General features: G+C 45.7%; 1 protein-coding gene and 2 long non-coding RNA genes across 5 annotated transcripts in view; 2 read left to right on the forward strand and 1 right to left on the reverse strand.

The window, feature by feature from the left end:
• LOC147019255 (uncharacterized) overlaps window positions 1-18584 on the forward strand; it is a 33382-nt gene extending 14798 nt beyond the window's left edge. For 2 of the 3 annotated variants that reach the window (XR_015062711.1, XR_015062713.1), the window contains exons 2-3: window positions 1503-1629; window positions 16833-18583. This is a non-coding gene — a long non-coding RNA (uncharacterized LOC147019255). Of the gene's footprint in view, window positions 1-1502; window positions 1634-16832 lie in introns of all 3 variants that reach the window. The other variant, XR_015062712.1, reaches the window with a different exon arrangement.
• LOC147019256 (uncharacterized) lies at window positions 15719-21575 on the reverse strand. Its single transcript, XR_015062714.1, has 3 exons — window positions 20737-21575; window positions 19044-19205; window positions 15719-16923 (listed from the first exon to the last, which is right to left on the reverse strand). It is a non-coding gene; the product is annotated as an uncharacterized LOC147019256 (long non-coding RNA).
• Window positions 21576-24110: 2535 nt separating this feature from the next.
• Window positions 24111-27267, forward strand: part of LOC147019257 (aldehyde dehydrogenase, mitochondrial-like) — a 59218-nt gene continuing 56061 nt past the window's right edge. The window contains exon 1 of the mRNA XM_085899596.1: window positions 24111-24404. Within this exon, the coding sequence (XP_085755722.1) occupies window positions 24252-24404 (153 nt within the window). The 5' untranslated portion in view covers window positions 24111-24251. The remainder of the gene's footprint in view (window positions 24405-27267) is intronic.

Raw genomic sequence — 27267 nt, forward strand, 5'->3', positions numbered from 1 at the left:
TCTGACAAGGTACCCTTGTATTGTACACTCTGATTTATTTGGTTCAAGAAACGACATCCAAGCAATTTGAGCTGGTCTGACATTTAGATTTATTAATTTATTCACTTCTACATGATGATCAATCAAGTCAAAAGGTTTGGAGAAATCATTTACCACCACTGAGCACTGACAATGGTTTATCAGCATGATCGTACCAATTATTCATAAATTCAATGAAGTAATGACATGTTGAATCGCCAGACCCATGACCACGGATACTGATTTCTGTCAATTTTATCATCAACAACACTTAACAACCATTTAACTGCAAAATTCTCTGCTACCTTTGAAAAGTGGTCAGTTAAAGACAATTTTGTTCCATACTGGTTGAGTTGATTTCAGAATTGGAACTACAATTGCTCTCTTCTACTGAGCAGGAACAGTTCCTTCAGTGAAGGAAGCAGCGACAATACTGGTTATTGGACCTGAAAGTTCACATGGAAATTCCCTAGTTACGCGAGCAGGAATCCTATCTGGGCTTGAAACTTTGTTCTGATTGATATGCTGCAGGACTTCGTACACTTCATGTTCCACTAATAGTGGACGAGGCTGGGGTGCAGGAAGGTACGCCGGTAGGGCATCCACACGTAACTGTGTAACACCATGCGCTATTCCAGTAAGATAATTGTTGATGCTATTGGCAACGGCTAGCATATCCTCATGGTCAATGTAAGGAAGAAGCTTGATAGTGGGTCAGGTGGTTCCCCCTGTTGGTCATTACTGTAATTTGACGATACCATTTCGCTGGATGTTGACATCCATGGGTTATCTTGAATGTGGCATTTCACTAGCCTGGTGGGAAAGTGTTTCCAACGTTGAGTTCAATGTCTCGTAGAATATGTCACTTTGCTTGAACGCTAACTTTCTCCCCTACTTCAAGCCAATTATGGTGAGTTATCCATTGGCCAAAGTATCATAGTGCTAAGTCCTTGATTGGTCCAACTTGAGTAACCAGGGAGTTTGGCTGGGACACCTGCCTTCTGTGTTGTGATCACTCTTTCCAAAAGGTGGTAGGATCTCAGGATCATCGTAGAAAGTGTGAACATTTGTGATGATTTTATCTATTATCGCTTATTGTTTTGTTCGCTGCTTAACCACCTTACCTGGACCATACAACTTGAAGTTGGAGGAAAGATATTCTGGCGGTTAAGATCACCTGCTATTACAATGCCTGCATGAGGGTGATCAGTGGTTATTTGGTGCACAATCTGCTGAATGTGGTTTACTCGTAAGTCGGCATTGTTGGCCCACTGTAAGCTGAATAGACTGTAACATAGAAAAATTGGAGTTATGTCATGTGGTAGGTGTAATGGGTGTATCTTGAGCCATTCGATCTCTAAATTATCTGGAATAAAGGTCTGAAGTTGCTGCACATGCAGATGGTCTCATCTGGAAAAGGAAACTCCTCCATGTGGTTTGCTGCTTCTTGGTTTCGAAAATAATGTGAAGCCCCTGATTTGCAGATGTTCGTGTTCTTCCTCCTCGAACCATGTCTCGGATATGATTTCTAAGTCTCTGTGCTCTTGTATCAAGACTGTCCTGAGCTCATCAAGATTATTTCTCAGCGAACATGGAGTACATACCATCAAGGTGGGTAGGTTATATTCTCTGCATATTACCATAGTGTTTGTTTTAATCTGAATCAAATTTGAGGTCTTTGGTCTGATACTTGGCTGCATGTATCTCATCCTTTCTAATAACACCGATAGTCTATTGCCAATCTGCACTTGTACTTCTTTTTGCTTTGTCACACCAGCACGATGTCCCCTCCTTATTTTAGAAACCCAGATTCCAAGAAAGTTCAGGCTTTTCCACACGTTTGAGCTTTTGTTGGGCCGTCCCTGAGATAAAAAGGGCGCCGGATAGCTGGAGATTAATTGACGCATACCTGAGTGGCATTGTTATGCTTATGTTTGTGACCTCTGCACTTCATGTTTTTGCCCCTGTCTGTCTGTCTGTCTGTCGGTGAACAGGATATCTCAAAATGTCAATGACGGATTTGGATAAAGTTTGGTAGATTGGTTGGGTGTGTGACAAGGACGAATTGATTCGATTTTGGTAAACATCTGGATCCGAATACAATAATTTTTGTATTTTTTTTTAAAGTGATTCTTCACGATTGAGAGATGGGGCCAAAAACCTTATATAACATGATATTTTGACATTTCAAAAAATTGTGGATGGGTTATGATAAAACTAGGGGGATGAGTGGGATCGGTGACAAGAACAAGCCGATTAGATTTTTGTTTCAGGTCCAGATACAGATCCGGCCTTTCAGTGGGATACAAAACGTAAAATGTTCAGCCTGGCGGAGGTGTGTGCTCTACCGAGTGCCTTTCTAGTTGCACGTGTGTACGTACAGTGGGGTGCACAAGTATGAGTCCAGTAGGAAATGTAGTAATTGAGACGTGATAACAAAATAAATAATTGTAAGATGAGATCAAAATCCCTTTCAAGGGATTGCCATGAAATATTAAAGACGTAACAAAACTTATTATGATACGAAAAATCAAATCTGTCTTTACATACTGTATAATCCATAATCACAGTGATCTCCTTTTTCTTTGAGAACTGCAGCAACCGCGTCAACTCCATGTGGGAATGATTTAATTAGTTTATGGATTATATTTGAGTCAATCTTTTCCCAACAGTGTTGTAATGCACTCCAGAGCATAGTCAGACTGCTCACATAAATTCTTTATCTCTCTCTCAAATGTAATCCCCCTTCATTTATTCTGCTAAGCCAAAGTATCAGTCAGTAATAACTATAACAAGAAAAAGAACAATCAGAGATTGCAGACCGTCACCAGAACTTGTTTTTTGTGGTGTGTTGTGTGGTGTTTGTGCACTGGTGAGTTACGTAATTAATGAGACAGAATTAGAACGGACACTTTATAACTGCTGGCAGTGATGACCGGGTACTAAGACGTCCCGCTTTGATCGGACACCTGGCCCTGACCAATGATGTTTTTCATTATTATTCAATCTAATTTAGAATGGGATTAAAATAAATTCAATTCAAATAAAATTGAAGACCAAATAGGTACAGTCCTGCGTTGGAGTAATCAGAAGGAACCCGAACAAGCAAAAAGAAAAGATTAACTCATCAGGAGGAACCTGGATAGGATTTTCCTTTCAGCTGCTACTCCTTTACCCTCAAACCCATCCAGGCACAGCCAAATGAGCCTCATTCCAAAAAAAAAAAATCAAAAAATAACCCAGATCAAAAATATTAAATAATTATGGCTGCCAAACCATGTGACCTCTAAATTATTCCTTGACAAACTTGTGCACCCAAGGCTTGGGGAACATTTATGTGAAGTTTCCCCTCAATCCGTCCAGCCGTTTTGGAGAAGGTTTTTGGAGGTTTTAGTGTAAATCCAATATGGCTGCCGAACCATGTGACCTATGATGTCATATGTGTGAACCTTTTATTCCTCATGGATAGGTGGTAACACTTGTAAAGTTTTGCCTCGATCTGTTCAGCCACTTCATAGAAGAAGATTTTTGAAGGGGGTTTTTTTTTTAAACAATATGGTTGCCAAATCACGTGACCAATGACGTCATCAAAATTTTTTTTCTACAGACCATTTTTATCCTTGGATCACCCTTAAAAATGTTCACACTGATCAATGTAACGTTCTACAAATGCAATTATGACATCATAACGAAGGCACCTATTATGTAATAAAAAAATCACATTACCCATGAAGAGTCCTTGCCGTGTCCCAAGTTTCAATTTTTTCCATGGTGCAGTTTCAGGGATAAAGAGGTATAAGTATTTTTTTACCTTTTTCCAATATGGCTGCCACACCACGTGACCTATGACGTCATAATTATGACAATCATTGTACATGAGTAGTTGCACCTGTGGTGAAAATTGAGTCTCAATCTGACAAGCGGTTGTGGAGAAAAACACGAAAGTTCTGTGCTGACAAACAGACAGACAGACAAACAAACAAGCAGTCATAGACTGGTACTTACGAAATCGTCAACTTGACCTCTGACCTTGTCTAATAAAAGCTGTCTCCAGAGAAGGTAGCGACGCAAACCAGAAGTTTCTACGATGATTCTGTACCAAACCATCAACTTCTTCCGTTCTCGAGTTCCCGCGGATTAACGTAACATAAAGGTCAAACTCGACGCCCCCCCCCCCAACTCGAAAGGACGCCGGGGCGAGCACGATGACGTCAGCGCGTACACGCAAAACCTTTACGTGACTCAACGACGAGTCTGCTCGAGCGCGCTGCACCACGTGATGAGACGTGACGCGGCGGGTGAAATATTTTTTATACAATCTTAAAACGTCTCCAAAACATCCGATTTTTACCAGAATTTCGACAACCGAGTGTTGAGCGTCCTAAGCGATCGCAAAAACCGAAGACAAAATTAAAATCGAAGTTAAAACGAACTCGTAATGTCGAGCGAAGCAAAAATACTCCATTTCTCCACATGAATTTACGGAATTATTTAATATTATTTTATAACACTGAAAATTTTAAAACAGCCGTAACTCGACGAATTGACACAAATTCCGCCGAACTTACCTCGATCTTCCAAACTCACGCTCCGTCAACAATACCTGTGGTAACTTTTTTCGAGTTGTGTTTTGGATGTTTGACCTCACTGTGACCTTGACCTTTGACAGATTTTGACCAAAATCTAATCAGCACTAGCCATCACCCTCCTGAATCACATGGTGTAATTTGACATTGGTTGCTTCTTCCTTTCTCGAGTTATCGTGCCTACAAACAAACACACAAACAAACACATAAACACACAAACAGAGGACGGAAGTCATCAATATACTTGCGTACAAACAAACAGAGGACGGAAGTCATCAATATACTTACATAATCTTTAGATTTTGTAAGTAAACACACAAACACACAAGCAGAGGACGGAAGTCATCAATACACTTACGAAATCTAAAGATTTCGTAAGTAACAAACGGACCCAAACGCAATGCCCTCTCCTTCGGCGAGGGTAATAAACTCAACAATATGGATGCACATCTTCAGTATTATGACAAATTAATGTTTGAAATTGTGATTTGGGAAAGCTTGGCAATGATTTAAATATTCAAACTTTTGCACCACACTGTTTGCACATGAACCATCAATCGTGCCAGCAAAATCACACACACATTGCAGGCAAGATGAGAACAATAAATACACTCAAATATTATACAAATATGCAATGGTCATGTTATCCTTGTGGGTTCAAATGGTCAATAAGTCAGACAAAAAAATCATTAACTCACATACTGATAGCGAGTCCAAAATAACGCTGAAAAACACGAAGAGACGAGACGATAAAAAGAGTGCGTGTGCAGCCCGTGAAGGTGCACTTAAAACATCATCATAAATCCTTAGCAAGACTCCAAGATGTGCACATGTTTAGTTTCTGAAATAACCTCAACAAAACGTTATAGGAAGTAAAGTACAGTGCATAGATGATCATCCTCATGCTATCAGGCACATAAAGCTTCATGATGCGCAAGTGGCACAATGTGCAGCTCAACTTTCGATGCATTTCCACATATTTACATTCAGACTACTCCAGATGTGTTTCCTTCTAACGGCCTTAGCTCCAACACAAATTTTGCCTGTTTTTTTGGGTCCACATATGGCGATTGTGAGGCCTTAATATTGATGACAAGAGGTGGGAAAGAAAGAGGGAAGAATTCTGGGGGTAGAGCCGGTGATCTGAGCAAGCGGAAAGGCTCGATTAAAGAAAAAAGGCATAGGCCATCACGGGGCGCACGTGGCTTCGCACATGGTTTCAAGCTTTAGGGAAAGCGTTCAGTCTTCGAGCTGCTACCTTTCTTCTTTACTTTTGAAGCCCGTGTGGTGACGGCCGGAAGCTCATTACCTTGATGTTTGTTTAGCCATATGTAATACAGTTGCGAGGCCGGGACGTCGGCCGCGGGCACGATCGCTGGATGGAGCCGCAAGTCGGCTCGACCGATCGCCCGGAATTCAGATCGTCGCCCCGGATAAGTCCGGAGTCGACGGGTCCTCTATCGGACTGAAATTCCCAATGGATAGACCACGTGGGTCGATTGCCAATTTCAATTTACCTAAATACCCACGTGGTCCAACTACCGGGGAATTTCACCCTCGACGGAACTCGTACGAAAACGAGCCGCTTAGCGTGCTCGTTCCGTGTGCGATTCCGAGCGGTTGAATAGCCAAGAACCGTCGGCCCAAATGTCCCCTTGGGGCCGCAACAGCTTTAACTAATTCTCAATCACGCGTCATGTCGAACCAATGAAAGAAACACAAAACGAGCTGATACATTGAACAAATAGGGGTATTTATTTACAATAGGCAGGGAGGGGAACACAAAGAGCAGAACTAAACCGACTATTGAGAATGCAATTATATTCAGCACAAAGCACTTGACAGTTTACTACTTATTAGATGGGCGCCACGAACACACATACGCACACACCCAAAGAATCATCGGACCAACTGGTCTTTATTGAGACCTATCTTTGACCTGCCCGCCTCGTGCAGTCTTCAAGGACCAGGTCCTCGGGGCCAAACTGGACCCCCAGCACAATCCGGATGATCCGAGCGAGCGAAGTCGGCAGGCTGAAAGCTGGCGGGAGAAGACCCTCCGTGCGCAGACACTTTCCAGAACTCGTGTGTGACCAGAACAACTGGAGAACCAGTGGAGAACGACAGGAGAACCAGCCACGAAGAACGACCGGGGAACCAATGCGCAGAATGACTGGAGAACCAACGCGCAGAACGACTGGAGAACCAACGTGCACGAACGTGCAGACTGCGCCAATCTTTATACCCCCCGTTTCGGAAGGTGGGGGGGGGGAACGCCTCTTCGCAACCCACCCTCTCTCTCTCACTGGCTGGGTGTGGTGCGCAAGGTCGCTCTTTGTCTCTCTCACTGGCCAAAACGGGCGGCAAGTCCCTTGATTGGCCCGGGGGCGTGGTGACGTCACGCAAAGCCCTTTCCTCCTGTCGCGGGCCCAGATTGGCTGAGTGGCAGTTACCCCACCCGCTGCACTCTGATTGGTCGAGGGCCGCCGCGTGGCTCCTCCCCAAACTCCGCCTTCTTCCAAAGGACCGCCCCTCACACAGTCGGGGAAGTTGAGCAACATGTTTCTGCAGGGGCTCCACCCACCCCTGACGTCGGCCAGAGCGAGGTGAAGGAAGCGAAGTGAAGGTGAGGATGATGCGGTGTCGTCGGCGTTGATGTTGGTGGTGTAAAAATACACGAAAAGAAAACCTGACTATTAAAATAACCCCACAGCACAGGAACATTTAATTACCCATTAGACTATGGTCGGGACCCTAACTGGCAACATGTACTTACCGATATTTAACTGATCTAAAGGACCTGTATGTTGTGTGCTCATGACTTCCACATTCGCAACACTACCCCCTCCCCCTTTTGCAGACTCGTCCCGAGTCGTCAAATTTTCGTGTGACCAGCATGTGTAAGTTTTCCCCTAGTACATTTTACCTTCGGATACCTGAGTGCGACTTATTATTTTTTTTTTAATACATGTCCCGAAAATAAATAACCTACTGCACTGCGTAACTAACTAAACAAACTCACACAGACTCATTCGGACGACTTAAATAAAATTGCCGGCGCTATAACAAACATGCAGGTGGGATAAACTTATTTACAATTTTTACCTTAACTTATCTATTTACACGAACCATGGCCCAGGACCTGGCATCTGTGGGAAAGAAGGCATAGCAATGTCAACAGTTATGTGAGGGTGAGTGATCTGCAGCTGAAGGTCAGACGTCTTCAGGGCCTGATCAAAAGGTCCCCTTTTTTTCCACTGAACCTTCTTTTTTTTAGTTTCCAGATGCTGGAGGCAACTCACCCTAACCCAGCATGCCATATGCCATCCCACAGGCCATTTGAAGGGAGTAGCCAGGCTGCCCAAATGCAGTCTCTGGCTCCCTTGTGCAGGAACAGGAAGGTAGCCGGCTGCCCAATGCAGTCCCTGGCTCCTCCTTGAAATGAACTGGATGGATGATGCAAGAAACGGTGCATGGGCTGCTCATTGCAGTCCCCATGGTGTGGCTGCCTGCAGGGCAGTCTTTGCAAAACACGCTTGGCGATGATCCTGGCGCACATGGTGATGGTGCTGACACAGGGGGCAAATGCAAAATAGGGTAGCAGGCATGGGGCTACGGCAGAGGCAGGCAAACAAGGCATGGCAAGGCAAAGCCATACAGAACAGGCGATCCAGCACAACAGGCCGGCAGGTGAAGCTGGCCGACCTCTGGTCTCATTCCTTGGGTCTGGAGGGAGTACAGTGGTGCCGGCCGCTCCGAAGGCGGGCTCGGACCTAACCTACTGTCTCCCCCCAACCTATCGCCTTTGCCTGTCTGTCCATACCCACTCCCTTAATTTGCAACACAAAACAAATTTAGCCCCTTTCTATTTTTTTCTTTTCCTTTTACAATTCCGTCTCCCTAACCCACTTTATTGTCCTTGTCCGGCTAACCTATCATTTCAACCTTGCCTACTCCCAACCCCTACGTTCCTATTTTTTGAGGGGAAAAGGGAGAGACTAGCATCCTGTCTTGAGGCCCAATGAAACCTCAGAATTGCCTCCCACATAATTCAGCAGTCTTCTTCACAGTGAGTGGAGCGGCCTACTGAGAGCGAAGGGATGGATGGTGCAAAGGGGTACATATCCTTACTATCCTCGCATTCATTAACCTTAAACTACCCCGGGGCTTTCCAAAAATGCCTGACACTTTAACCTATAGGTTCTAACAACCATGATTCCCATGGCCTGTGTTGGTGCCCATTACAAATTTGAGCCTAGCCCTCGAGTTTTCATCCGTGCCCTTGCACAATTTCGTGGCTGGGCAGCGTGGCTCAACTGGCAGGAACTTCCCCTCTGCCGAACTCAAACCATAGCACCCCCGGGCCCGCAGGCTGTCTCTGAGCCTACCAGCTCCCTATGAACGCGGGGGGTTGCCCTCTCTGGCATTGCCCCCTTCCGATGCCCACGTGACATTTTGGCGCTACGGGTCCCTTTTCTGACGGGTCGCCCGTGCCCCTGACACTATCCCGGTCCCTTGGACTCTTGGCCGACTCTGGCCGACTTGTCCGGTGCCCGGGATGCCCTCTAATCGGTACTCACATTTCGACAGCCACGCTCCCAGCCGGTCCATGGACTCCTGCACCCTACAAAACAGGTTTCGAGCCTTCTTTCCACACCTACAACAGAACGACCTCCTTTTGGTAAAATTAACTAACCCACTAACTAACATTACACTGACCCTGGGGTCCCTTGGGTGGGTTTCACTCCTCCCCCCAATCACTCATCGCATCATGCATTCCACATTCGCTCCATACACACTCAGGCCCACTGGCCCATACTCACTCATTGTATTTCTTTTACCTTTTCACTCGCTCAACACTGCCCTTCTCCTCACTAAATTCCCTTTACTAACTCGTGCTCCCTCGTCGTCCCTTACACTAATGCACTTCCATTTACTCTACGTAGCTAAGCTATGTCCCCACTACATATTTCATGTCTGTCAATGTCTCCCGAAATCCATTTTCCATTAATAAATCTATCCTAAAATCCCTCTAACTAACCCATTCACAGGCTACATGAGGAACAACCCATGTCCCCATGAAGCCGGTCTAACTAAACTAACCCATCCCACTAACTAGTGCTCCTATGCCCAAACACTGGGCTCTGTACTGGAAGCGAGGCTTTTTCTTTTTTTCTTTTATTTGCAGCGCCATGGTGGTGGTTTATGGCACGCCCGTTCGTCCTTATGGGCGATGCCAACATCCCCTCCGAAGGCCGATACGTGCGGCCATGACGTCGCTCTGCCAATTACAAACAGCGCTCGCTCGTGGGGAATTCCCCACACAGGACGACGTGCACTGTTTTTCCGGCATTCGTGCCGCGAGATTCTCGGTGACGTCACCCGCGCACCGAGCCTGCAGCCGGTGCACGCGTTTCGTCCCGGGAACCCGCTCCGCGAACAGAACACGTGGTATGCAGCACGTGATGCCCTGGACACGTGCCCGCGCGCACATGGGAACCCCCATGTGCCAAATTCACCCAACAACCCTTGCCTACATTTTAACCGTCCACGCGGCCGGCTTTTGCGATACGCGGGACGTTCCTGGTCGGACCAACCCTGCACGGAATCCCTGCATGAAGACACGTGCGCGAGGGCCGTTCGCTAAATGCCGAACAGGCCTCGTACGCGGCGTCCCGTGAAACCGGCGCGGTTCTCGAAACAACTACAAGCGGCCCATTCGGCTCGCTATTCCCGTCTCCCGTCTGGACCCGTCTACATTTCAATCCCTCGCATGCACTCACACACGCCATTTCACTCACACCATACTCGCGTTTCAACACACACACCAGGACATTCACGCTGGGGATTCGCGCTACCACAAGCACTCCCGTGGCCTCCATACCCCCCAAGCTGCACGTGTACCCAAGAACAGCACTCATCTGCTCCCCCTCGTTCGGCTCGACCGGACCCACCTCGTCGCGATCTGCTTCAAGGGAGCATATTTCCTCCCTTCGTTCCTGAAGGAGGCTATCCTGCTGCTCGCATCGGGTCACAAGACATTCCCCTAGCTCACCCCCATTGTCCCCTATTACTCCTATGTGTGTGTGCTCCCTTGTATCGTGTAGTTCCTCCTCTACCTTCTCGATCTCCCACGTCTCTGTTGTTTTTTTCGTCGTCTCTTATTATTCGTATCTTCGTCACCCCTTTTGTCTCCTCGTGTTTATTAGTTTCTTCCTTTATTTCTTTTATTATCCGCATCTCCGTCACCCTTGATTTCTCCGTCACCTCCACGTGTCTCGTCCTACACGTCTCCCTAATTATTGTGACAGCGTCTCTCGTCACCCCGCCCTGACCCGTATCCATTGCGGGCCGGACACATTCCACACTCCCCCTCGTTGGTTCGGTGTCTCTGCCACCTGGTGCCGCCATGATACTTTTCATCCCATCCAAGCTTGTCTGCAGGCCTAACCCCATGCACTGCCTTTCACCCCTTAGTGTTCGCATATTTGTATCCATGTCACCCCTCATGTCATCCATCTTGCGCGCATTTCCGTCCATTTTGTTTCCCATCCTTTGCATGTTCGCATTCATTTCTTGCGCGCTCACATCCATTTTGTTGTTCAAATCCTGCGTGTTTGCGTCCATTTGTTTCCTCATTCCCATCAACATTTCCCCCAACTGGTTCATGTCGAACGATCCTGATGAAGCCGATTCGCCTTGGTCGGGCGCGGATCCGCCATGGGTCGGGGGGGGGGGGAAGTTTGACGGAGGGGGTGGGGGTGGGGGTGTCATACACCGCCTCTGCGCCCCTTTTGGTCTCTGAATTTATTTGCGGGGAAAGTTCCTGCACAGTGGCTCCGTCCTGGGCCATGGATTCTATTAATTCTACACTAATATCTCTACCCACCTGCCTCAGCTCGTCTTGGCTGGACATGTTACGTGCTGGGAATAAAATTTAAATGCTCGCAATTTGGGGAAACGGGGGGGGGGGGGTTCGCTCCCCACACTCCTGATCCGAATCCATTAATTTTGTGGAGATGGATGGGTTCAAATTCCGCTCCTGAACACCAATTGTTGCGGGGCCGGGACGTCGGCCGCGGGCACGACCGCTGGATGGAGCAGCAAGTCGGCTCGACCGATCTCCCGGAATTTAGATCGTCGCCCCGGATAAGTCCGGAGTCAACAGGTCCTCTATCGGACCGAAATTCGCCAATGGATAGACCACGTGGGGTACGGTCGATTGCCAATTTCAATTTACCTAAATACCCACGTGGTCCAACTACCGGGGAATTTCACCCTCGACGGAACTCGTACGAAAACGAGTTGCTAAGCACGCTCGTTCCGTGTGCGATACCGAGCGGTTGAATCGCCAAGAACCGTCGGCCCAAATGTCCCCTTACGGCCGTAACAGCTTTTACTAATTCTCAATTACGCGTCATGTCGAACCAATGAAAGAAACACAAAACGAGCTGATACATTGAACAAATAGGGGTATTTATTTACAATAGGCAGGGAGGGGAACACAAAGAGCAGAACTAAACCGACTATTGAGAATGAAATTATATTCAGCACAAAGCACTTGACAGTTTACTACTTATTATACGGGCGCCACGAACACACATACGCACACACCCAAAGAATCATCGGACCAACTGGTCTTTATTGAGACCTACTGTATCTTGGACCTGCCCGCCTCGTGCGGTCTTCGCGGCTGAACTGGACCCTCAGCACGATCCGGACGATCCAAGCGAGCGAAGTCGGCAGGGCGAAGGCTGGCGGGAGAAGACCCTCCGTGCACAGACACTTTCCAGAACTCGGGCGTGACCGGAACAACAGGAGAACCAGCGGCGAACAACAGGAGAACCAGCCACGAAGAACGACCGGGAACCAATGCGCTGAACGACCGGAGAACCAACGCGCATGAACGTGCAGACCACGCCTATCTTTATACCCCCCCCCCCCGCTTCGGAAGGGGGGGGTGCCTCCTCGCGACCCTCCCTCTCTCACTAGCTGGTTTTGGCGCGCAGTCACTCTTCGTCTCTCTCACTGGCCAAAACGGGCGGCAAGTCCCTTGATTGGCCCAGGGGCGTGGTGACATCACGCGGAGCCCTTTCCTCCTGTCGCGGGCCCTGATTGGCTGAGTGGCGGTCTCTCCACCCGCTGCATGCCGATTGGTCGAGGGCCGCCGCGTGGCTCCTCCCCGAACTCCGCCTTCTTTCGAAGCACCGCCCCTCACACAGTCAGGGAAGTTTAGCAACATGTTTCTGCAGGGGCTCCGCCTACCCCTGACGTTTGCTAGAGCGAGGTGAAGGAAGCAAAGTGAAGGTGAGGATGATGCGGTGTCGTCGGCGTTGATGTTGGTGGTGTAAAAACACACGAAAAGAAAACCTATTAAAATAACTCCACAGTGCAGGAACATTTAATTACCCATTAGACTAGGGTCGGGACCCTAACTGGCAACATGTACTTACCGATATAACTGATCTAAAGGACATGTATGTTTTGTGCTCATGGCTTCCAGATTCGCAACAATACATCGTGGTTATATCGCTCAGATAGATTCCACTTACCCATAGGTTTTAAGGCAAAGGACTGAAGCCTGAGGCCTTATACACACTGTGGCCCACAAAATCAAAAGGGCGGACATGATTTTCCTGGTTACATTTGTGGGTGGAGTCAGGCCAGCTGTCCAGCCAATGGATTTTGACCAGAAGCCTTCAGATGCACGCAGCCACACACATAGGCAGCTTCATTATATTTTTAATATGGAAGGATTTAGCAAACCTTCAGAAACACGAAAATAAAGCCATTTTTAGGTTCATTGTGTTCTTAAAAACCTTTAATGGCAGTGTATGCCTTTGAATTACATTGACAAATTGTGTGTTTGTGTGTGTGTGTGTGTGTGTGTGTGTGTGTGTGTGTGTGTGTGTGTGTGTGTGTGTGTGTGTGTGTGTGTGTGTGTGTGTGTGTGTGTGTGTGTGTGTGTGTGTGTCCATCACACCTTATTCTAAAGCAGTGTTTCTCAACCTTTTTATCATTGTTCCCCCGAAATTTATCCAAGGTAGTTGAGATTACCCCCCCCCCCCAAATCACAATTTTTTTTTCTTAAACCGCAAAAGATGATCTGAGGAATGGTTTATTACTTTATTTAATGGTTTACAAAACTGAGACATAAGAGTTCCATATCACGAGTTCAATCACATTATGAGCTCAACCAATTCAAACAATAGCAAAAGGACTTTAACTACAAAGTCATCATCAATTGTTATCAATCATCAGTGTGATGGTTGAAATTGTTTCTCCATTATCACCTTGCGATGTGCAGTTCCGTCACAGACAATGCGCATTGCATGTCACATTTAATAATCAGCCTGTTTCTGGCCTTTGTCTTCATCACAACTATGGCCAAAAAGCTTATGTCTCACAGTGGTATGTCGTTGCAAATGGAATCAACACCTTGAGGACCCTGTCCTACAGAATTGGGTATTCTTTGCTAAGTTTTCCCCAGAAGGTGTCCAGATCCTGCTCCTGAAAGTTGGTTTCAAGTGTTGCTTCTCATGCAGCGAGGAACTCCACCTTGGCGGTAACGTCTTCATCTTCAATAGCACCTTCTTCCACAGAAAATGGTCTCTCAATCCACGCATCCTTCTCTCTTCAAGGAAGACCAGAGAAGTAGCTCCTGACGGTCGTCTGCATGATATCCAGATGCTCATTGATATCAACAAATGGACACTCGCCCCCTTCCGTCTCAGTCAGGAGATTTGTCAATTCCAAGAAGATGGAAGTGTTTTAGCATGGAAAGAGAGACGTAGCTTGTGGTGATGCATCATGGGTTGCTCGAATACCCAGGTGCGCGAGTGAGTAAAAGGTGAGGAAGATTTAAGATGGAATTCTGCAGGAATGAAAGAGCATGACTATTACATCGATGTATCACACATGAGGGTAGTGTGGTACCTTGTGAAATGTAAGCGAACCGGCTGCAGATGGTAGAGCTTCACGTCCTCCCGTTGTACTGCAGCAAATGCATTCAAATAGATGGCCAGTGTGGTGGTAAAAGAAAACGCCAATACCTCGATGCGAGAGAGAATTGGCCGGAGAGTTCGCGATTCCTTTGTTGTGCCGGACATCGGTGGTGAATTGCGAGATATAACCGAGTTGGCGAAGTGTGCGAGGAGAGCAAGAGTCCGAATGGGTGGATAGGGTGAAAGTTAATGGTTTGTGGTCAGTCAGGACAGAGAACTGTCTGGCCTCAAAGAAGTGCTTGATGGTGGGGTATACAGCGAGTAATTCCCGATCGAGGGTGGTGTACTTGCGCTCTGTTGGTCTCAGCATTTTAGATAGAAGACCAATGGATGCCAGTCAGCATTGATGAACTGGAGAAAGGCTGCACCCACTGTCGCCTCAGGGGCGTCTTCCATCAGAGGTGTTGGCGCCTCTGGCTTTTTTGGATGAATCAGGAGTGAGGCGTTGGACAGTGCGTCTTTGATGGTGTGTAAGGCTGACGAGGTTGGCTTCAGCCATCACAACACTTCAGGATGCTTACCAGCCGTGAGCAACTCATTCAGCGGCTGCGTTGTTGTGGCTGCGTTTGGAATAAATCGGTGGTAAAAGTTTACGAGGCCCAAAAACTATCGCAGTTTGCATTGAGTTGAAGGTAACGCTAAATGCCGAATAAGCTCCACCTTCTCGAGCGGACGGATGCCTGAGCGGTGAACACAGTGGCCGAGGAAATTCAACTCTGGAACGTGGAATATGCACTTTGTGGGATTGATGACGATGCTAATGTCCTGCAAACGGGCGAAGAGGAGAGGTACGTGTTCCTGATGTTATTCTGCGGTTGCGCTGGTGATTAAAATATCATCTGTATCCATGGAGCAGAAGTGTAATCCTCAGAGCACCTGATTGATCAAATGTAAATCCCCTGAGCACCTGATTTCACATGCGCAGAGAGGAGTGAGATAACTTTTTTTTACTCTGTCTTCTTGTCCTGGAAGTCAAACAAAATAGAAAAATCATTCCAAACAGGAAGCTTACTGTTTTTAAGGACGTTATAAAGGACAAAAGCAACAGGCACGAATAACTGATGTAACTTGTTAAATAAGGTGGTGTAATAAGACATCAACATCGGTAAATTTCCAGGTTTTTTTTTTTAATACAACTTTTAAAAATATTTATTTCATTTCGATGGAATTATAAACTTGAACACCATTAAAAACAAATTGACTTTTTGGTACTTTCAAAACCCTTCCGTTTCGCAGTACTTGGACAAAATATTACAGCATTTCACGTCGTCACGACCAATCAAATTTTGTTTCTCAAGACAGCGCGGGGTACGGTGTTCGATGAACACTTGTTTGTCTGTTTTTCGAAATGTTAAACGTTTTTGAAAGGACATTTAAACACAAACTGTCTCCATCATATGTCAAAGATATAAAGCAAATATCCTCAAATCATATACTACCGGCTCTAATCAATCTGTTCATTCGGTGGTGGCAAGAAAATATATAAAATTGAAAAGTGAAAAATAAACTTTGGCTCCTTTCTTACAAGTACTGTGCTATTTATTTGCCACAGCCAGCACTGCTGAAGATGTTTAAGATAATGAAAGGTGCGGACAAGGTCGTTGCAGTGCAGTTTTTCAGCAGAGTGGGGAGTGTGATATAAAGCATCTTTCTCGCAAACTGCGACTCAACGATGTCTTATTACATTTTTGGACCAGGAGCCAGAGCTTGAGGGTAAAAATAAGAGGGTTAAGACAATTTCAGGGCAGGGATATTTCTGTCAGAGAGTGGTTTCCCCAGAAAGGTAGTGGTCGTTAAGAGGTGGAGAGGTTTAAATGGGAATAAGAAAGGTACCTGGATGCAGCAGCGGCGATTTCTTTGCACGATTACGAGGGACGACTGGGCATTGTGGGGAGTAGTCTCACAAGATTTTAGAGTCGAAGGTGCGAAAATCAAGAACAAAATGGTGCAAGGGGTGTTGTACCGATGTTATCGTTCGCTCTGCAACGGGCAAGATACACAAACATGCACATGAAATATGTAGATGTAATATTCACCCTCCCTTGGATGTATACAGTGTTTCCTCCAATTTAAAGCCCCCCCCCCCAAATGTATTATGATGGGTTTCCGTCCTGTTGATAAATCCTTGTGAAATCTCCTGTATGTCCACTTGATCTATCCGGTCTTTATGTATGTGGCATGTTGCCGCTGAATTTAACCACAGTTGTCCCATGGTGTTTCGTAGCCAGGTTTTCAGCCGAAGGAGAGAACTGAATGAGCGCTCTGCTTGAGACGAAGTAATGGTAAGTAACCATTAGCTGGTGAAGTTTCTCCACCTGGTAGAAAAGACACCTCATATCAGGTGACATGGCAGAAAGTGTTCCCCCCCCGAACATCAAAAACGGTTTGTGGGTGGAAATTCTGATTGTTCATTTCAAACTGGACTGGAAGTGCTTTACATTCGAGTTCAGGAAATATGTCGATGCGATTTTTGTCCACTTTGGAAGTTAACATCGTTGTTTCTAAACACTGATAGAAAGCCAACCTAGTAGTTTATGTTGTGTTCAGCAGCTCATCTTGCTGAAGGGCAGTGTCTAAAATTGCAAACAACGCTAGTCTGTAGTGTTCTCCTTAGGAGTGGATCCTGGGGGGGGAGGGGGGGTAGGGTTCACCCGGCACGCCCCCCCTAATTCTCCTCCCCCCCCCATCAAAAGTGATCGTTTTCTTTCATCTGTATAAAAGTGTATATAACCGAAGATATGGTCTCTGAATGTGGGATCAGGGGCGTACCTCGAGTATTTGGCACCTGAGGCAGACCCTTCCTTTGGCACCCCCTTCCACCAAGATGAATAATTTTTAAAATATAAAAACACAGAAAACATAAATCATTTTACAAGTAAAATTTCAAGTGAATTACAGAACTGCACCTGAAGTAATCAAATTGGAAAGAAGAAAAATGCAGGACATAAAAAATTCAGCAAACAGGTGATACTGCTTGGCATTGATCCTTACTATAATTCATGGACCTGTGTTTGTGTGTTTGTTTGTCGGGCGACGACTCCTTCAGTTCTGGGCCAATTACATCCACACTTGCTACAGAGGATCAGCATGACCCCAATTAATGTATCGGAGTGTTTTTATATTTTCCGGTGGTCTTGAGCGGGTGAGGGGGGGATGCAAATTCTCTATGTAAATGTGTATCATGTAGCGCCGCTCCAGGTGGGGGAGGGTATTACAGGTCTTCACCATTACAGTACAGTATTCCTGACCCCACGTTTTCCAGTGCTGTGAGGTGTTTTGAATTACTAGCAGTGGGTGTGTTTTTGCTTCATGCACGTAACCCGGTTTATTTTTCTTGTCAATACAGAGCTGTCACTTGCCGAAACACCGCCCAGATAAAGGTATGCGTGAGAAGAACGTGTTGCATTCTTGGAATAAGACCGCTCGTAGGGCAGGTACTCTGCTTGTATAACAAAAACACATCTTCAACCACAGAGAAAACATCACCAGGAAGAATTTTCAAAAAGTTAACAGAAAATCCAGTGTCAAGGAACGTCCGGCGATTGTACGTCATTTCCCATGGCGATGTTTTTCCTGCCTGCTGACTATTTAATGGAGGAGATTAACTTTTCAGAATGCCTGCAAATACAGTACAGTAATGTAATTAATTTTTCAGAATGAAAGGGTCTTTATTATTAGGTAAATAATAATATAATGTCACTTGCAACTATAACCATCGTTATATCATTGTACTGGTATTTCAACTCTCCCAATGGCATGCCCCCCCCCCCACCCAGGCTGTCACCCGGGGCAGACTGCACCCTGCACCCCCTTTACTACGCCAGTGTGTGGGATCACATGATATTCCTCAACCACAACTGATATTAACTGCAGCGTTAGACATGGCACTGATTTGTACCATTGAGTTTGTTCCCATGGTGGATACTTGATGATGAATAAATTACCGGAATCATTTGTCATCGGAGATGTTTCTTTACTCCTCACCATTTATGAACCAAGAAGTGGAATGGTTTCCCAAGTATCAGATAATCCAGTCGCTATCATTCTGTTTGATTTTGACACTAAGTCTGTGTTTTCAACACTCAAGAACATTCTTTTTTAACCGTGGGAAATTATCCAGAGTATACAATCGGCATCGAATGTGTTGGGGAAGAAAGTTTTGTAATGAGTGATTCACGTGCAGTGCTTACAGAAAGTCTTCACCACCTTTCAAAATTTTCCACCTTTTGTTGCCTTATAGCCAAGATAAAAAACCCATTAAATGAGACACTTTCCACCTTTATTTACACATAGTTACCCACAACTTCCAAATGAAAAACAAATTCTACAGATTTCAGAAAATTAACTAAAAATACAAAACTAGAATATCTTGGTGAGTTAAGTGTCCACCCCCTCATCATAGCAATTCTAAATTAGCTCAGGTGGAACCACTCACCTTCAAAATCACACACCAAGTTCATTGGCCACCACCTGTGTTAAATTGGAGTGATTCTGATTATTTCAGAATAAAATCAGCTGTTCCTGCAGGTTTCCTTTGCTGGGAAGTGCATTACATAGCAAAGACTCAACCATGAGTAGCAAGGAGCTTTCAAAAGGCCTGTAGGATAAAGTTGGAGAAAGGCACAGATCAGGGGATGAGTAAAAATATTTCATAGGCCTTGAATATCCTTTGGAGCACAGTCAAGACAATCATTAAGAAGTGGAAGGCATATTGTACCACCAAAACTCTGCTGAGATCAGGCCATCCCTCCAAACTGGATGACCAAGCAAGGATGACACTAATTAAAGAGGTCAGTGGCAGCTTTGAATCAGCTACTCCGGATATTCTGAAGCCATGTGGCAAAAAGTTTTGTGGTCCGACGAAACCAAGATGGAATATTTTGGCCTAAATGCAAAACGTTACATTTGGCACAAACCAAACACAGCATGTCATGCAAAGGGCACCATCCCTACTGTGAAGCATGGTGGTGGCAGCATCATGTTACAGGGATGTTTCTCATCATTAGGGACTGGGGCACTTGTCAGGATAGAAGGGAAAATGGATGGAGCAAAATACAGAAAAATCCTAGAGGAAAACCTGCTGCCCTCTGCAAGAAAGCTGAAATTAGGACGGAAGTTCACCTTTCAGCATGACAATGACCCGAAGCACACATCCAAAGCTACACTGAAGTGGCTTAGGAACAAAAAGATAAATGTCCATTCCTGGCCCAGTCAGAGCCCCGACCTAAATCCAATCGAAAATCTGTGGCATGACTTGAAGATTGCTGTCCATCAACGCTCCCCACACAACTTCTCTGAGCTTGAACAGTTTTGCACAGAAGAATGGGCAAATATTGCCCAACCAAGGTGTGCAAAGTTGGTAGAGACCTATCCCAACACTCACAGCTGTAACTGCTGTCAAAGGTGCTTCCACTAAGTATTAACTCAGGGGGGTGGACACTTATCCAACCAAGATATTGTAGTTTTGTATTTTTAATTAATTTTGTGAAATTTGTAGAATTTGTTTTTCATTTGGAAGTTGTGGTTTATGATGTGTAAATAAAGGTGGAAAAAAAAGTCTGATTTAATGCAATTTATTTCCAGGCTATAAGGCGACAATAGATGAAATTTTTTGATTGGGGGTGTAAACTCTCTATTGACACTAGTCTAGATGATGAAGGCAAATGTTCTGCTGATGGAAAACCGTAATTCTGATCGAAGGTCACTTCTATGTCAAACCTTGTTCAATATGTCAGAGACATTGAATTGTTTTGATCATTACGTCATTTATTTCATTATATGTAATGTCTGCTTTTCGTTCAATTGGATTTTTTATGATGAGACAATAATTAAAACAAGAAGACGTCGTGCAGAGCACGATACTTGCAAAATCCATGAAACAAATTTGACCTCAAAAATAATTGCTGGTTGAACTAAATGATGAAAGATGCAACTCCTCTTCAAATTTCAAGTGAATCGGAAGAAAATTGACAATTTTAGAACTCTAGCCAATGTTGACCTCCAAAATAATTGGTTGGTTGAATTCAATGACCTGAAATGAAAATCCTCTTCAAATTTCAAGTCAATCGGATGAAAATTGAGGATTTTAGAAACACCACCTTGGTTGTTGACCTTGGGACTATGTTTACCTTTTGGTTCATGTTGACGTCAAAAACAATGGGCTTCTTCCTTATGCCAAATTCGACCATGTGCTGAAGTTTCGTGAAGATCGGTTGAAAATTGTGACCTGTAGGCAACAGACAGACAGACAGACAGAATAACAAAATTGACTTACCAATACCTGAAATAATCTTCGATTTTGCAAGTAATAAGTGTTGAGTTTTGAGTGAAAGTTTTTTTCATTCGAGTACTTTTTTTTCAAGTGTATAAGAGCATTTTTTTTTTTTGTTAAAATTTAAAATGTTTTTTTTAGCTCACCTGGGAATGTAGTTCCTGGATGCTTATGGGATGGCTACAAACTTCATCACTCATGATTTGCCAAAGCTTATTCATGCCATTAAAAAAAAATATGAGGTCTCGGGGGGTGGGGGGGGGGAGGTTGCCCCACAAAATATGTATTTGCTTTCTTCTCTGAAACTACACACACAATTCTGATGAAGCTTGACCACAACCTTTATCACCTGTGATGTACCAAAGTTTGTTCATGGCATGAAAAAATATCCATCGGTATTTACTTACACAAAACTACACAAATACCACGAAAAAACAAGTCCTGGCAAGCAGTTGCGGATTAAGCCTCGGCTGGCCCTAAGGCACATTTTGAAATTTTAGAGAATGGCTTGAAAAATTTTAAATTACATTTCGAGCTCATGGAAATGGACCCCAGACAAAAGATGAACTGATTCAAGAACAAAATATTTAATGTGAAAATAATTTTTGGCTGCCCCTAAGGCACAATATGCCTTGTCTGCCTAATGGTTAATCCAGCACTACTGGCGAGGGTCTGCAATGTCATTGCTTTTTTTTGTTCTTCTTCTTACGTATGCCAATCATGACAAAAACACCTTTTAACAAAATGTCAAAATTATTAATTAGTGTTCTCCATATTCTCATAAGAAAGGTGTGTTGAAAATTTGATGACAAAAGTATCTCAAGATGCAAGTGGACAAATAAATAAATAAACATGCAAGCGATTTTAAAAACCCATGCGTCTTGCTCTGCGCGCCGGACGGGCCATAAATGAAGCTTATTTGTACTTAGTGTGAAGGCAAAAAGACAAAAATATTGGGGGGGACATTGCCATGCCATTCGTGTCCCCCCACCATAAATATATGGGGGGGGGGCTCTCCCGGGGGGGAGATATGTCTCTCCACCACCCCTGGGATCGCAGCCCTTGCCTGGGTGCATTGGAGATGGAGGGGTGTGGGGATAGTTGCAGAACGTGTAGTAGTTGTAGGTAGCTCGTGTGTTGATGGCTGATGGATACTGGGGTTGGTGCATCGCAGGCACGATGGGCCGAATGTCCTCCTCCTGCGCCGAGTTGCGTGTGCGTGTTGCACCACCGCCCCTGTTCTTTCTCACCTTTAACCCTGTGCCCTGTACACTGAATGATCCGCCCCTGAACGACCGGTTTCTCACAGGCCCCCAAACCCAGCGCTCGTCCTTCTTGAGCAACCACGTCAACGGCGCAAGTTGTGAGCTGAGCCCGCGCACGAACCTTTGGTAATACTGGGCCATGCCACCGCCTCGTGACAAGACGCAGCTGCGCTCGTTCATTGGCATGGCCCAGTATTACCAAAGGTTCGTGCGCGGGCTCAGCTCACAACTTGCGCCGTTGACGCGGTTGCTCAAGAAGGACGAGCGCTGGGTTTGGGGGCCTGTTTGTTTTGCATCCCGGACCCTGTCCACAGCAGAGCGCGGATATGCCCAGATTGAGCGTGAGGCTCTCAGCCTCGTCTGGGGTGTGCGCAGGTTTCATCAATATCTGCTGGGGCGGCATTTCACTTTACAGACGGATCACAAACCGCTTCAATTCATCCTGAGACCCGAACGCGGGGTGCCGGTGGTAGCAGCCGCGCGAATACAGCGGTGGTGTCTGTTTCTGGGTGCTTACGATTATGATATTCAGTTCCGAAGCACCGAGAAGCATGCTAACTGCGACGGGCTCTCACGCTTGCCGTGTGCGGAGGGTCCAGCTGCGTCTGAGTTGGGCGACCGGGTCGATGTGTTCGCGCTGGACCAGGTCCAAAGCGGGCCGGTCACGGCCAGGCAGGTCACGGTGGAATCGGCTCGTGATCCGGTGCTTGCCCGTGTCGTCCAGGCGATTTCTACGGGGAATTGGAGCGATCTGCCTTCGACACCGGCATTTCAACCTTTCACGTCACGCGCAGCGGAGCTGTCGTTGGTCCAACGGTGCATAATGTGGGGAATGAGGACCGTGATTCCACCGAGGTTCAGGCAGCGGTGTTTGGAAGAACTGCATGTCAGTCACCTGGGCATCGTGAAGACCAAGAGTCTTGCTCGTAGCCTGTTGTGGTGGCCGGGGTTGGACAAAGACATTGAGCAGTTGGTTAAGCGTTGCGCCACGTGCCAGACAGATGCTGATAACCCGCGTCGAGCTTCGGGTCTCTGGCCTGTGCCAGACCGAGCTTGGCAGAGGGTCCATGTAGATTTTGCGGGACCGGTTAATGGCAAGATGTTTTTGATTGTGATTGATGCATTCTCTAAATGGCCGGAGGTTGTAGTAATGCAGCATACTTCAGCAAACATTACAGTAGAGAAGCTGCGGACGATCTTTGCAAATAAAGAGTTGCCGGAGATCCTGGTCTCTGATAATGGTCCGCAGTTCATCGCGGGTGTATTTGGTGAGTTTATGCGCCAGAATGGTATTCGACATCTAAGGTCCGCACCGTATCATCCTGAGACGAATGGCCAAGCGGAGTCGTTTGTCAAGATGTGTGGAAGCGGCACGTGGACCAGATGCATGATCGCTGTTCAGCGTCACCCCCCCCCCACACCTCCCCGAGCCGAGCGTTGCGGGGCCCCCACCTGACTTGACTGCTTAAGCCACTTGGTGAGCACTCCACATAAATAAATAAATAATGATAATGATAATTAAAATAATTTTTTTTTGATAATATCGTTTTATTTTACATTTTACCATTTATTTTTATTTACCTGCGCTGGATTTCCTTGTCTCGCGGCGGAGATTAACTTCTATTTTCGTTTTCGATGAATGGACCATTCCGTTCGCCGTTTGCCTCCAAGTCGGAGTAGTGTGCGCCGGTATCCGTTTAAAAATGCAAGGAAAATCCGACGCAAGTGGACATTCAGCCCATCGTGCCTACGTCACATCAACACCACACTCATTTTATCAACACCAGATCAAAAGAAGAAAATGCAATCGATATATATATATATATATAAATGTATTTTTTTTTAACATGAAAATGCTAAAAAAAAAAAAATTATAATATAATTAAAACAGTAATCATGAGTATTTTCAGGGATGTCAATGATCATGCTCAACGAGGAGATGACGTAATCGGTATTGTAAACAAACCGCGGAACATCCCCCCAAAAAAGCAATCCGAGTTGTTCGGCTCGCGCTCCTCCCGCGCATTCCTCCGCTGTTTGCGGACCCTGCGGACCCTGCGGACCCTGCGGACCCTGCGGACCCTGCGGACGTGTACTATTGATCAACATGTTCCGACCGGCTTTCACTCGATTTCAGTCCTCCCTGCGCAAGGTCTCTTGGCCCGAATCGATTCGCTCTGCCATCTTCCCGTCGTCTCGGGTTCGTGCAGCGTCCTCTCTCCCAGAACCGATAAGGCAACCTCAGGTGAAATACACACAGGTAAGCCAGACGCTGCACCCTCTTCACCTGTGCTTTGAAAAAGGCTACAAGTATCGGCTACTACAATTATGCACAAACAACAAATAAAATTATAGCATCTTAATGTCTTGAATGTAATGTCACCATCTCCACGGCGGGAGAGGGAGAAAAAAAAACAAGGGTACTGCGCACATAATAGGCTTTCACTTCTTATAATGACATCACATCACAATAATAGATAGACCTACTGTATTGTGCACATAACACTATAACTAGCTAGGTTAACATTAGTCTAGTACTGCAGTTCAGTTGACACCTTAACAAAACAATAACTGTACAGAAAAAAAAGCAACATGCTGTGGATGCCTGCATGCACAACAACAACAACAACAACAACGCACAGAGGTAATGACGTCGCGCGACAGGTGTGCCACATCAAAACAAATCCGACTCGGTGCAGTGCCAGTGTACTTTTTATTATTGCATTTTCATTAAACTATTAATGAATTTGAAAATGGAAAAATTTAACACCTGTAAAAGATATTAAAATAATGGTGGGGTAGGGTACTGCTGGCCAATCTGGACTGGGAGGGGGGGGCACAAAGTGTAATCTGGGTGGGCATTGCCCCCCCAATGCCCCCCCGTGGGGCCAACACTGTAATCTGGGTGGGCATTGCCCCCCCAATGCCCCCCCGTGGGGCCAACACTGTCCAGAGGACAAGGTGGTGGCCCGTCGTTTCAGTGGCCGTCGCAGTGCCAGGCATTCCTTAGAGTCCTCTTGTAATTTTAACCAGAATTTTGGAAACGAGCCGAAACCCCGTCGCAGACGGATTCCGTTCCATGAGCCCGATATGACAACCAGTGGCGGCTCTCGTAAGAGCCGGATCCCAGTCAATGTACTCCATGGCCTTACCTAATGAGGCCTACAAAACGTCCTCGTACACGACATTTTTGGTGTACACTCCTTTTTAATTTTCGGACTCCAGTTTTCACTGTCGGTCGCACAAATTATGACCACACAAATATGACACTGAATTTTTTTGGACTCAAAATAGTTACATAGGACATAGGACACATAGATGCGTACCAAATATGAAGTCTCTAACATGAGACCTCAACCCGGGTTGAAGTAGAATTCTCTAACGTAAGACCTTAAGCCGGTTCGGACTTCGATGACGTGGCTGTGACGTTTCATCATGGAGTAAAGTATACATCTGCTATGGATTTTTTGGACGAAAAGTGTTTATTCTGCTTCAGGGTTCAAGGTTTTTTATTGTCACTATGTGCGATGCACTCTTACAGGTACAAAGTTTCTTACATTCCAGGTCACAGTGCTGAGAAAAATGTGACGCGACCGTGAGGAGGAGCACAAAATTGGTTCTTCGGTGTTATAATATATAGATGATAGACAGGCAAATGCAGCCGATTACCGACGAATCGATTGTGTGAGGACCACCTGTACATGATGCTCCGCCCTTGTGTAAAAGGTAGCGACATCCTCGTCCTCGGTGGGAAGGTAAGCGAGAATCCCAATAATGAACGACTTGGATCGAAATAGCAAACAGATGTTGTTTCTATAACGTTTGATACTTTCCACTTCGATAAAAGGTGCGCGTCTGACGTCACCACATTTGCGAAACAACAGGTGGACGACATCATTGGGTTAAACATGTGGGCAATACACCTGGGCGCTCACCTGGTAGCTGCTGGTTAAGTTAACCGTTAACCAGGGAAAACCTGGAAGGCACGGATGATCCACAAAATTTGTCATGGAGAACAAAGCAATTTTTTTATGGCGTGAACAAACTTTGATACATGATGAAGGTTGGAGTCAGGTTTCATGCGAATTGGGTCGAGTTTCAACAAACAGTAAGGCAGTGGGAGAGAGGTGTGGGGTGAAGAGTGATGTGCGTGTGTGCTCAGAAATGAGACTGTCAGGAAGATAGTGGTGTAAACACCACTGTGTAACGTGTGATGAAATAGAATGTGTAAAAAGTTTGTGAACATCAGTAAACGTGTCAAATTCAAAGCAATACTACAACCAGTGAAATGTTCAGAGACATATAGCCCTGTTCTGTGCACTCGTAAATACGATAAAGGTTAATTTATGTATACATATATATATATATATATATATATATATATATATATATATATATATATATATATGTATTGTTACGGTTGTGGAAATTCACAGAACACCATTCCGGTTCCCTGAAGATCAGTTATGTCGATAAGTGTGTGTCCAGGTTAGATTTCCCCACCGATGTATAACGGGATTTATTCGTGTGCCGGGCTGTGAATCTTGAGGTAGTGTTATTCTTTTCTATCTTTATTTTAAACAATCATCTCCTCACCACCTTCTCCACAACCGCCAACATCCCCAACCACCAACATCTCCTCACCAGCATCTCCACGGCGCCACCATCTTTTCACCAACAACAACATCCCCAACAAACAACATCTCCACAAACGAACACGATGGCATCCTCGACAGCGGCAAAGTGATTTCAAACACGGCCGCGCTTGACTTGCAAAACGGATCAAAACGACGAAAGGAGCGGAGCCAGCCAGGGGTGAAAGTTCAAGGGTGAAAGGGGCAAGCGCCGCTTTCGGGTGGCGAAGGTTGTTTGCTTGTAGTTGAGCACTTTGAATCGAGCAAGCCGCTTTGCTCATGGAACACACCCCTGCTCTTCCTTTTATTACAGAAGCATAAAGATAATAGGTCCAAGGATTAAAATGATGAACAATTAAATGAGATTTAAATTTAAAAGGGGTATGGGGATATTGGCAATAAGTACAGTGTAGGGAGCTTGTGTTTGGACGGGTGATGGGTACTGGGGTTGGTGCAGCACAGGCATGATGGGCCTTATTGTCTCTTCCT

The sequence above is a fragment of the Eptatretus burgeri genome, chromosome 10 (genome assembly GCF_056783735.1).
Source record: "Eptatretus burgeri isolate ZD-2024b chromosome 10, Ebu_testis_v1, whole genome shotgun sequence".
Classification (NCBI taxonomy): domain Eukaryota; kingdom Metazoa; phylum Chordata; class Myxini; order Myxiniformes; family Myxinidae; genus Eptatretus; species Eptatretus burgeri.